This window comes from Salvia miltiorrhiza, chromosome 7 (genome assembly GCF_028751815.1).
Source record: "Salvia miltiorrhiza cultivar Shanhuang (shh) chromosome 7, IMPLAD_Smil_shh, whole genome shotgun sequence".
In the NCBI taxonomy this organism is placed as follows: domain Eukaryota; kingdom Viridiplantae; phylum Streptophyta; class Magnoliopsida; order Lamiales; family Lamiaceae; genus Salvia; species Salvia miltiorrhiza.
In genome coordinates, this window is record NC_080393.1 from 26,394,879 (window position 1) to 26,406,936 (window position 12,058).

Below are 12,058 nucleotides of genomic sequence, written 5' to 3' on the forward strand. Positions count from 1 at the left end.
GGCGCAGTGGTTTGGAAGACTGGAAACAGGAAGCAATCGGCGTCAGCAATTAGCGAGCAATCGCGCCACTGGTTTGGAATCGGCGACACGAAGCAATCGGCGAGCAATCTGGAGAGGAACCCTTCAGCGAGTAATAGCACCACTGGTTTGGAATTGGCGAGTAATCTGGAAAGGAACCCTTTGACAGAGATGGTGGGAAGGAAAGAAAGCATTTTTTTTCTAGCGCCAAAAGCAATTGATTTTCTTTTGCCTGAAAAAAAATAAGAAATTAAAATAAATTAGGAATATTTTTTATTATTTAGTATAATATGTGTAATTTAAATTTCATATATATTTCACATCAGTGTTATGTGAAAAATAAAATCCACGTCGCTGCTATGTCATTTTTTCGGTCATCAAAAAAGAAAATCGTGAAAAAATTGAACAAATGTCAAAGTATTTGATAAAAAAATGAGATTTTTAAAGATCGTGGGGAAAATGATTTTTGGGCAAAGTTCGTGATATTATATGCAATTAACCCTTAAATTTACTAAAACTATATTTTATTCAAAAATGAACAATACGTTTCTCATGTTCAAGTTATTTAGCAAGTATCCACTAACGACTCGACTCATCCCTAACGACTCATCCGCAAAAATAATGCAACATTAATTTTTAATGTCATAAAATTAAATTTAATAAATTGAGAAATTTTATTTATGGAATAAATTCTATATTTTTTTGCATAATCAAATAGAAATAACGAGTGTAGATAAATTTCTCATATTATATATATATATATATATATATATATATATATATATATATATATATATATAGGGGAAGGCTAAAATAAGAATGCTTCTTAAAATATAAATTAGGAACCATTTTCAGCCCTTAGATCAGATGAAGATTAAACCTTTAACACATTGGTAGTGTTCGCCCTTATGTCCTGATCAACGATTTTTATTTTTAAATTTTGTATTTAAACAAAATGAACGGACAAATATATACTGGATATACATTCAAAAAAAAATACTATTAAATTATATGCAAATAGATGATTTTGTACATCTTAAAATATCACACAACTGATACTTATACTTGATTTTTCATGAATTTATATATATTTATACTCATTATCAATTTAAATTAATTAGTTAAAATTTTAATTATTAAAAATACAAAGCTGAAAATTCATATGTTATCAGTTTCAAAAATTTTATTGAGCAATTCGTGTGAATTATTTTATTTTTTAAGAAAATAATCTACATTTACTTATATTTTAATTATTTAAGTGGGCATACTAATTAATAAAAAATAGGAAATAGGAATATTGGACCTCTCATATTGAATGAATTTGGGATGGACTAACTAGAGTCCAACATTTTCTTCATCCACCTCCATTTCATTTTCCAAACGCCTTCTATTCGTAGATTTGGGGTAGTTTGAGCGCAACAACATATCAGTTCGAAACACACTAATTTCATGTAACTGAATCTGTCGGTTTGTTGCACACAATTTTTTTTTTAAAGTCCTTTCATTTTCTCTCCATTTATCCCAAGTCCTAACTCCCATTTTTGCTCACATTTGGCAACAACTATCTGTTTTGCCTATATTCTACAAACTATTATGTTGCATTCAATTTCATTAATTATCTCATGAACAATAATATTATATATGTGTTGGAGAGAATAAGCATTGATGCTTAAGATTCGATTGGAGGAAAAATTCCTACAAGGAGCAAGCACGCAAGAGAAAAAAAAAAGTTGCTTTCTACTAAACCAAGGAATTTTGTTTCATTCCTGCAATTACAAAAAATCAAACGCTTTTATATTAGTTTCAAGGATGAATTTGAAATCTTTGTGTTTATTGGATGTATAGAGTGATGTTTGAAAACATGGAGTGGACAGCGAATTGGACAATCCAGAAATAACTTGATCACAAATGAGGTCGGTCCTTATCTAGTTATCTTTTGGGGACTCATACAAAACACTAATATCTCCATCTAGCTACCTCTGATACTAACATATATCTTCCCATCAATATCAAATACAAAAAAGAGGTGGTCTTGGGTACACCCAAGTGTACCGTATATTCGAGTTGATTCGTATTCATATTCTAATTTGCATCTTGATCCAAACTCGCATCTTGACTCAAATCGTGTAAATTATATTATTCGTTTATACAAATGACACTACCTGTAATTGATACTATTCTGTTATACAAATGACACTGCGTATAAATGACACTATAACAATGTACATGACACTGTGTATAATTGACACTATTCAAAATATAAATGATACTATAATATTTTAAATAACACTACAAGATTGAAAATGACACTATAACATTTTAAAATATTACATTGTCATTTATATAATTGAATAATGTCAATTATAAGCAGCGTCATTTGTATAATTGAATAGTGTCATTTACACGATTTGAGTCAGGATGCGGGTTTGGATTAGCATGCAGGTCAGGATTTGGGTACGAGTGACCCTGAATGTACATGAGATTTTGTGTACAAAAAAAGGCAACGCTCTTACTTGTACCAATAGTATAATTTTATTTTTATGTTTATTTTTTAGTAGTCGAGCCAATCTAATAATATGATGGCTGGGAAAATATATCAAAAATTTCGGTATATTGTCCATATCGCACTGAAAAATATCGAAAAATACTGAACTTAAGGTATACCAAACTTTTCGTTAAATATCCAAGATTTTCGGTAAGGTAAATGCATGAGTTTTCCAGATACTAGGGTATACCGATCTATACCAATACCGTGATATATACTGAAAAAATCAATAACTATTGTAACAAGGTATATACCGGTGATAATATATCAGTAATAAATATGCTATATTATTAGTATGTATATTTTCATTTAACTTATAACATCAAATGATATATTAAAACTATGATTATTGTTCTAAAATAAATTACATTAACTTATAACATCAATATAGCTTATTATAATATATGAATATATATGTATTACTTATAGTTGAAAATTATTGCGATGTGAACAAATTGCAAAGTTTATTTTATTATATTAGAGAGTTATTATTGAGATTTTGTGGAAAATATTTAATTTTTTTGTTAACTTGTGATATAGTTTATGATTATAACTTTATTTTATTGGTTAGATTTTGTTCATTTAGTTTAACAGATTTTAAATAAATAATTTATCGATATATCGTATCGTATTTTATCAATTTTAGTAAATTGGTCACTTTGGTATACAGTGAAAGTAAAATATACGATATATCGAAATAAAGATAGGATAAAGATATAGCGTATTTTTCATACCGTAATCAAGATATATAGTAGATAAAAATAAAGTAAAAATATGAAATTTCTTTATATTAAAAGTAAAAATAAAATATAAATTATGATGAATTTAATATCTCAATCGTCTCATTACAAATATCTCACTTTTCATAATGGGATGTTTCACTACAAATATCTCATTTTTTTTAATAAAATATTTTTTCTCTATATCTAATATTTAAATAATTTCCATCAATTTACTTTACCTTCATATTTAAAAGTAATTGAATATTTATAATTATAATTATGTGGAGGGAGTAAAGATATAACCATATTGTCCCACGACTTCCACTCCTAAATCCTACGTATAATTGTGAACGGAACTTGCGCATTAGTGTTCCAAAATTCACAGGATATTAATTATTAAGTCGGCAGGCATTTAGTGGTGCCTAGGCAACAACAAGATTTTGAACCAAGTCTTTAGCCTATATTGATTTTCATTTTGTGGATTCTATACAATGATTTTGAGCATTAATATTATCAATATCCAGCTCGTATAATTATTTAATATAATACAGAAAGTTCTCGTAAATGATTTCAAAAAACTCCAAAAAGTACTAAGACCTTCCCATTATTGTCTAAACCATCTAAACTAAAATCGAGAGCTATTTAAAATTATAAATTCTGGAAAAAGTAGAGTTACTTGGCATCGCGGTTTTCAATAAGACAAGATTCCATTATGAATAACCGTCTCATTTATTTATGGATTACATAACAGTGAAATTAATTATTAATACAGTTAAACAATAAAATGCATTTACATAGAAGTACGAATTAAGCAACAGTTGAATTGGGCAGTTAATGGTGGTCACGCTTTTTCATGCTGCATTGTTCGTTGCTTACTCGTCAATTCCCTCTTCTTCTTCTTATTCTCTCTCCGCTTTCTTCTTCCATTCAACCAAGCACAAGCTGTTCGACGAAATGCCTGAACGATGCTATCCTTCACAGCTCACACCCAAATCCCAAGCTCAAACCTTCGCTTATCTTTCTTCAAGGTCAGTCTCGTCCCCGCTCTAATTCCCGCGTGGAAGTTCAAGAATCGGGACAACAAGTGTCAGAAATCGTTAAATTTGAGTTTCCGGTTGAATGAAGAGAGGCGGGCGCTCCAATTAGAGATAAATCTCGATAGGTCTTTGCGTTGCGGATGCCATAAGGACGTGGAGTTGGAGGCGGAGATAATGAATTTCATGGCGCAGTCGGAGAAACCATCGATGTTCCCAACGAAGGAGGAGTTGGTGAGAGCTGGGAGATTTGATTTGGTGATAGCTGTAAAGAAGAGAGGCGGGTGGTATTCTTTTGGTTGGGACGTCGAAAATGTGGAGGAAACAACGGGTTCTGATATTGCCGAGTTCCAGAGGAGAATTGAGAGTTGTAAACAGAGTGGTTCCTCTGATGAGGGTATCGTAAGGTCTAGTCCTCAAAATTTGGATTCGCTTCAGCTGGCTGCTTCATCTTCATTGGATTCATGTTCATCACAGTGAGATTTCTTTCTTTCTTCTTCCTTTTTCCTGAGATTTCTGAATAATGTGTTGTTTTGTCCTTTTCTGTTTTCTTGAATGGTATTGGTTCTCTTCTTGTTTTCTTTGGATATACGTCTTTTTTCTAGAGATTGTCCACTTTCAGTAATATTAACCGAATAAACCAATACGAATATTATAAAGAAAGAAACAAAGAAATAGTAAATCATTTTTCTAGACTTATCTTTATCATTTATTTAGTACTGTAAACAAGGAAGCAGAAAGATTCTTGGCAAAAGGAGAATGCTATATATCTGAACAGCTACCAGCTTAAATTTTACTTGCCATTTCTGTAACTTGTATGTTAGTTTTCTGGATATATAAATTATAAACATGTTCTGGTATAGACAACTTGCTGCTGATGAAGACTCTGGGATCGATGGTATATTGAGTAGATTGGAGAAGCAAAGGAACAGTAATTTCTCGGGAAAGTTAGGGAGAAATGGATATGAAGCTCAATCCAAAAGTAAAGATGAGAGAGATGACGGGCATTATGATACCCCCTTAGGTTTCGGTAAGTTTTTTTTGCTGGTCTGTACTACGGTAATTCGGGTAGTCCAAGGGATTTCTCTGTGAATATTTGCTAGATGTGATTGTTAATTGAGGAACATATTAAACATATATCTTCTTTATAGTTCTTAAAATTGCATTCTAAAGTTTGGAATTTGGCATTTCTAAAATTGTAAAGGCGGGACTGATCTTGAAGAAAACAGCAGACTAATGCCTTCTTACCACCCCAATGGCATGTTGGATTCACCTCGTGACAACATTGAACATTCTACTGAACCAGAAACTTGGAGAAGTTGGATGAACAGACGTGCAGGGTTCTCACTTGCCGAGTTTGAAGGTGCTTAAATTTTTTTTTTAGGCAAAAGGTGCTTAAAATGTTGGTATCCTTTCAGTCTTTTTATGATTCCACCTTTCTCTTATCTGTGTTTGAACTCTGCATATGCAGCTGCAGAGATTTCTTTGAAAAAAACTCCTGTTGATACTAATAAAGAGAGCTATCATGATGGAATAACTGTAACCACTAAGGAATATGCTGAAGATTTGGACAAAGAGATCATCAATTACAATGAAATACGAACTCGTCTTCGGCATCTAGAATCTGAGCTCACAACAACTCTTTGCTCCATTAGATCTAAACGGGAGGATAGTATTTCAGAAGAGGTGCACAGCATTGTCTCTGTAACTTCCACTTTTGTCGTTTATTTTACATGCAGTGGTGCTCCCATATGAGTTAGTGCAGTTGTAATGAACAAGTGAGCAATGCAATCTTAAGTGATAAGTTGAACTTTGTATGTTTTGCACTCCATATTTTTCAAATGAGTTAGAATAATTTGAAGAATGAGAGTTCACCACTCAGACCATAAGTTACAGAGAAAAACATGTCCAACTCTTCAAATATATCTAAAGGTTTTTGGGTTTCATTTTCATCAGTGCACCCGTTCTTTTCTAGGTAACTGGAAGCTCGACCGAATTGCAGTCTCTTTCTGATGCAGTGGAGTTCCAAGAGAATGAAGTCATGAGTGCAAAGCAGCAACTAAGATCACTAAGGGCAAAGTTGGCTGTAGTAGAGGGGAAAATGACATTAGCGATAATGTACGACGCTCATACATTTGATAGTATCTAGCTGCGACTAGCTGCTTTTATATATCGATTGTCATGTGCTTGCTGTTTTCTCACAGTGAAGCGCAAAAAAAAGTAGAAGTGAAGCATAAAAAGAAAGATGTTTCCCGTAAATGTTTGCAACTTCTTCGGACCACCAGCATAGTGTGGCCTAATTCCGCCGCAGAGGTTCTCTTGGCAGGTTCTTTTGATGGATGGAAAACTCAGGTTAGATATTTCTTAATATGTTTAAAGAGCTCACTTTGCCTTTGATGTCTGTCGAGAAAACACTTTGTTCCTGTCACTATGTATGTGTGCTAATTACTTACGTCCAATATAATTATAATCATTTTGGTTCCTCATGTCATGCAAATTGTAATTGGGCTGGCCGTTGAGCAATGTTTTGGTTGCTCTAGCTCCACTTCATACTGTTTTTGGGTCTGACCATAACGAGATGATAAGCTTGTTGTTGAACACTTCCATTTGTGCGTAGGCACTAGGAAGATTATACATCTGCTGTATGTACATAATCTCTAGTGTGATTTGTGTATCCACTTTAGTCATCACTAAGTTGATCCCATTGGATGTCCGAGAATCCAGTCATAACCTTGTATTGCCATAAGAAAGAATGCAATGCAACTGAACTTTTTCTAGTAAGACTCTGTTTGTTTACTTTTATTAGCACCAGCACGTGCTAATATTTGTTTGTCTGGACTATTTTGTCCAAGAGTTAAAGACTGCTAAAGGCAAAAGGTCCTTAAAAATTTCATGTATGCCCGTCATTCAGTCGAATTCAATCGGCAGCAGCCGTGTTGGTAATTTTGACAAAAAAAAATGCCGAGTTAAGTGGGCAGGTTGCAATGGTGGAAAGTTAGCCATTGTGGATGAGTGATGTGTTTTTGGATTTGATGTGATGCAGAGAAGGATGAGAAGATCAAAGTCTGGCGTGTTTTCGATAACCTTGAAGCTGTATCCTGGCAGATACGAGGTAAGGTTGTTGGCACAACATGACTACCTTCTCCAGTCATATACTCAAAAGTGTTCCATTATCTTGCAGATCAAATTCATACTCAAAAAGTGTTCCATTATCTTGCAGATCAAATTCATAGTTAATGGACAATGGAAACTCGATCCTCTGCGCCCTACTGTTAACAACAATGGACATCAAAACAACCTTTTCATTGTTACATGAATCTGTACAGGATTTGTTTGCTGTTACAAGTAGAATGATACACCAAAAAGCTGGTGTACAGCTTGCTATAGTGTCATGTAGGAAATTCATATCGATTTTTTCTAGACATTCACCATGAAAGATTTTGTTGGGGATCTTATCTTCGCATTGTCTGCTTATGCACATAACAATACTAGAATCTTTAATTTTTCATAGTAATGTTGCATATTCATTTCTATTTTTCATGTATTCTTACTAATATGAGTCAAATGGGTAAATGAGTTTATTCACAACAACAAAATAAAGAATGTTTAACAAATTAGTCATGGAGGCATAATCACCAGGCTAGGAGCCCACAACAAATTCTAGTAGTGAGACAATTATGTTGATACAAAACCAGTTTATTTATTATTGTCGAGGGACCAAATAATAAATATTGATAATTTGATAAGTTATATATATATGGGGTCTGGTCCCAAAAAATATATTTGGTTCTGTATTTTTTTCTCATCAAAGAAATACGCTAAACAAGAAGAAAACATATTTTTAGTGTGTCAACCAATCTCCAATTATGACTACAGGTTAGTGATTCTAGTCAAAAAATATTTTCAGATTAGAATTTATGACTACGTAGTAGTGATTCTAGTAAAAAATATTGTGGGATTAGAATTTACAGTAATTACGTGGATGAGTTGTTACATGTCATCCTTCATAGCTCACACCCAAATGCTCCGCGTCTCTTTGTTGAAGGCCAGTGTCGTCCCCGCGTGGAAGTTTAAGTGTGAGAATCTTAGTTTCCGGTTGAGTGAAGAGAGGCGGGCGCTCCAATTAGGGATAAATCTCGATAAGTCTTTGCGTTGCGGATGCCATAAGGACGTGGAGTTGGAGGCGGAGATAATGAATTTCATGGTGAAGTCGGAGAAACCATCGATGTTCCCAACGAAGGAGGAGTTGGTGAGAGCTGGAAGATTTGATTTGGTGATAGCTATAAAGAAGAGAGGCGGCTGGTATTCTCTTGGTTGGGACTTCGAAAATGTGGGAAACGATGCGGAGGAAATAACGGATTCTGATATTGCGGACTTCCAGAGGAGAATTGAGAGTTGTCGTTCCTCGAGTTTCTCTCATGAGGGTATCGTGAGCTCTAGTCCTCAAAATTTGGATTCGCTTCAGCTGGCTGCTTCATCTTCATTGGATTCATGTTCATCACAGTGAGATTTCTTTCTTTTCCTCTGAATAATCTGTTGTTTTGTCCTTTTCTGTTTTCTTGAATGGTTCTGTTATTGTTTTTTCTAGAGATTGTCCACTTTCAGTAATATTATAAAGAAAGATTCTTGGCAAAAGGAGAATTGAACTTGCCGTTTCTGTGACTTGTAAGTTAGTTCTGGATATAGAAATTATAGACATGTTCTTTTTTTCCTGGTATAGACAACTTGCTGCTGATGAAGACTCTGGGATCGATGGTATATTGAGTAGATTGGAGAAGCAAAGGAACAGTGATTTCTCGGAAAAGTTAGGGAGAAATGGATATGAAGCTCAATCCAAAAGTATAGATGAGGGAGATGACAGGCATTCTGATACCCCCTTAGGTTTCGGTAAGTTTTTTTTTTGCTGGTCTGTACTATGGTAATTGGGGTAGTCCAAGGGATTTCTCTGTGAATATTTGACTGGTGTGGCTTTGCTGTATCAAAGGAATTAGGGATACGATTAGCTATTTACTAGATGTGATTGTCAATTGAGGAATATATTAAACTCTTTATGGTTCTTACAATGGCATTCTAAAGTTTGTTGGCATTTCTAAAATTGTGAAGGCGGGACTGATTTTGAAGAAAACAGCAGACTAATGCCTTCTTACCACCCCAATGGCACGTTGGATTCACCTTGTGACAACATTACACATTCTACTGAACCAGAAACTTGGAGAAGTTGGATGAACAGACGAGCAGGGTTCTCACTTGCCGAGTTTGAAGGTTCTTAATTTTTTTTTTTTTTAAAGGCAAAAGGTGCTCAAAATGTTGGTATTCTTTCAGTCTTGTTATGGTTCCACCTTTCTCTTATCTGTGTTTGAACTCTGAATATGCAGCTGCAGAGATTTCTTTGAAAAAAACTCCTGTTGATACTAATAAAGAGAGCTATCATGATGGAATAACTGTAACCACTAAGGAATATGCTGAAGATTTGGACAAAGAGATCATCAATTACAATGAAATACGAACTCGGCTTCGGCGACTAGAATCTGAGCTCACAACAACTCTTTGCTCCATTAGATCTAAACGGGAGGATAGTATTTCAGAAGAGGTGCACAGCATTGTCTCTGTAACTTCCACTTTTGTCGTTTATTTTACCTGCAGTGGTGCTCCCATATGAGTTAGTGCAATTGTAATGAACAAGAAAGCAATGCCATCTTAAGTGATAAGTTGAACTTTGTATGTTTTGTACTCCATATTTTTCATCATAACTAGAATAATTTGAAGAATGAGAGTTCACCACTCAGACCATAAGTTACAGAGAAAAACATGTCCAACTCTTCAAATATATCTGTAAAGGTTTTTGGGTTTCATTTTCATCAATGCACCCGTTCTTTTCTAGGTAACTGGAAGCTCGACCGAATTGCAGTCTCTTTCTGATGCAGTGGAGTTCCAAGAGAATGAAGTCATGAGTGCAAAGCAGCAACTAAGATCACTAAGGGCAAAGCTGGCTGTAGTAGAGGGGAAAATGACATTAGCGATAATGTACGACGCTCATTCATTTGATAGTATCTAGCTGCAACTAGCTGCTTTTATATATCAATTTTCATGTGCCTGCTGTTTTCTCACAGTGAAGCGCGAAAGAAAGTAGAACTGAAGCATAAAAAGAAAGGTGATTCCCGAAAATCTTTGCAACTTCTTCGGACCACCAGCATAGTGTGGCCTAATTCAGCCGCAGAGGTTCTCTTGGCAGGCTCTTTTGATGGATGGAAAACTCAGGTTAGATATTTCTTAATATGTTTAAAGAGCTCACTTTTTCTTTGAGGTCTGTCGAGAAAACACTTTTTTCCTGTCACTATGTATGCGTGTTAATTTCTTTCTTACGTCCAATATAATCATTTTGGTTCCTCATGTCATGCAAATTGTAATTGGGCTGGCCGTCGAGCAATGTTTTGGTTGCTCTAGCTCCACTTATTACTGTTTTTGTGTCTGACCATAATGAGATGATAAACTTGATGTTGACCTCTTCCATTTGTGAGTAGGCACTAGGAAAAGATTATACACCTGTGTTGTATGTACATAATCTCTAGTGTGATTTGTGTATGCACTTTAGAAATCAGTAAGTTAATCCCATTCGCCACTATTGAAAGTAGAAGCTCTAGAGAGGACATTGTAATGCCTTAAGAAAGAATGCAATGCAACCGAACTTTTTCTAGTTGCAACTCATCCATCCGATGTGCAAAATTTTGGCAAAAGGCATAGTACATATAAAACATAAATTATACCCCTAAATTCTGTTGTTTGATTGAACCGCCTTTCAATCATAAAAGGTTCGACCACCTTTCAATGCATGAAACATTACATTTTTGGTTTGGAAATATTAAGGATATGGTTTTTTACTTACATTACGCCAGCATGTGTTAGTATTTGTGTGTCTGGACTATTTTGTACGTGAGTAAAGACTGCTCAAGGCAAAAGGTCCTTAAAAATTTCATGTGTGCCCATCATTAAGTAGAATTGTGGTAAAAAATTCCATTAGCAGTGTTGGTAATTTTGACATAAAATAAGTGGGCAGGTTGCAATGGTGGAAAGTTTAGAGTAGCCATTGTGGATAAGTGATGTGTTTTTGGGTTTGATGTGATGCAGAGAAGGATGAGAAGATCAAAGTCTGGCCTGTTTTCGATAACCTTGAAGCTGTATCCGGGCAGATATGAGGTAAGGTTGTTGGCAGTGGCACAACTTGACTACCTTACTTCTCTAGTCATATACTCAAAAGTGTTCCATTATCTCGCAGATCAAATTCATAGTTAATGGACAATGGAAACTCGATCCTCTGCGCCCTACTGTCAACAACAATGGACATCAAAACAACCTTTTCATCATTACATGAATCTGTACAGAATTTGTTTGCATTGCAGGTAGAAAGATACACCAAAAACCTGGTGTATTGCTTGCTATACTAAAGTAAGCTGTAGGAAATTCGTATCGATTCTTTCTAGTGATTCACCATGAATGATTTTGCTGGTGCTTATGCATAACAATACTAGAATCATCTTAACTTTTCATAGTGATGTTGCATATTCATTTCTACTTTTCATGTATTTTTACTAGCTACTAAATGCTAATATGGGTCAAAGGGTAAATGAGTTTTCTTGCAACCAAATAAACCCAACTACAAAGAAAGAATGTTTAACAAATTAGTTTTGCTCCCGTGAGATGCACGATATTCTTATATAATTAAATTATTAAAAAGTATGTAA

At 34.5% G+C, this 12,058-nt stretch overlaps 2 protein-coding genes across 4 annotated transcripts; both read left to right on the top strand.

Moving 5' to 3' along the window:
• Window positions 1–3,967: 3,967 nt before the first annotated feature.
• On the top strand, window positions 3,968–7,852 carry LOC130995715 (protein PTST homolog 2, chloroplastic-like). Of its 2 annotated transcripts, none has more exons than XM_057921110.1 (8): window positions 3,968–4,795; window positions 5,183–5,349; window positions 5,524–5,682; window positions 5,791–6,005; window positions 6,295–6,437; window positions 6,524–6,671; window positions 7,363–7,431; window positions 7,501–7,852. In XM_057921110.1, exons 1-8 carry the CDS (start codon window positions 4,251–4,253, stop codon window positions 7,633–7,635), a joined length of 1,581 nt encoding a protein of 526 aa, XP_057777093.1. In that variant the 5' UTR covers window positions 3,968–4,250; the 3' UTR covers window positions 7,636–7,852. The 2 variants fall into 2 exon arrangements, with proteins under 2 accessions (XP_057777093.1, XP_057777094.1); XM_057921111.1 differs by having other exon boundaries at window positions 7,540–7,852.
• Window positions 7,853–8,105: 253 nt separating this feature from the next.
• LOC130995714 (protein PTST homolog 2, chloroplastic-like) lies at window positions 8,106–11,888 on the top strand. 2 transcript variants are annotated; one of them, XM_057921109.1, is made up of 9 exons: window positions 8,106–8,195; window positions 8,365–8,822; window positions 9,040–9,206; window positions 9,423–9,581; window positions 9,695–9,909; window positions 10,201–10,343; window positions 10,430–10,577; window positions 11,445–11,513; window positions 11,593–11,888. In XM_057921109.1, the coding sequence occupies exons 2-9, from the start codon at window positions 8,512–8,514 to the stop codon at window positions 11,686–11,688; spliced, it is 1,308 nt and encodes a 435-aa protein (XP_057777092.1). In that variant the 5' UTR covers window positions 8,106–8,195; window positions 8,365–8,511; the 3' UTR covers window positions 11,689–11,888. The 2 variants fall into 2 exon arrangements, with proteins under 2 accessions (XP_057777092.1, XP_057777091.1); XM_057921108.1 differs by having other exon boundaries at window positions 8,106–8,822.
• The last annotated feature ends 170 nt before the right edge of the window (window positions 11,889–12,058 follow it).

Excerpts from the sequence above, each read along its gene's own strand:
- LOC130995715 (XM_057921110.1), top strand. The coding sequence starts at position 4,251 with ATGCTATCCTTCACAGCTCACACCCAAATCCCAAGCTCAAACCTTCGC. Across the intron at positions 5,350-5,523 it reads TGATACCCCCTTAGGTTTCG|GCGGGACTGATCTTGAAGAA; the intron begins GTAAGTTTTTTT and ends AAAATTGTAAAG. Across the intron at positions 7,432-7,500 it reads TGTATCCTGGCAGATACGAG|ATCAAATTCATACTCAAAAA; the intron begins GTAAGGTTGTTG and ends ATTATCTTGCAG.
- LOC130995714 (XM_057921108.1), top strand. The coding sequence starts at position 8,302 with ATGAGTTGTTACATGTCATCCTTCATAGCTCACACCCAAATGCTCCGC. Across the intron at positions 9,207-9,422 it reads TGATACCCCCTTAGGTTTCG|GCGGGACTGATTTTGAAGAA; the intron begins GTAAGTTTTTTT and ends AAAATTGTGAAG. Across the intron at positions 9,582-9,694 it reads CTCACTTGCCGAGTTTGAAG|CTGCAGAGATTTCTTTGAAA; the intron begins GTTCTTAATTTT and ends CTGAATATGCAG.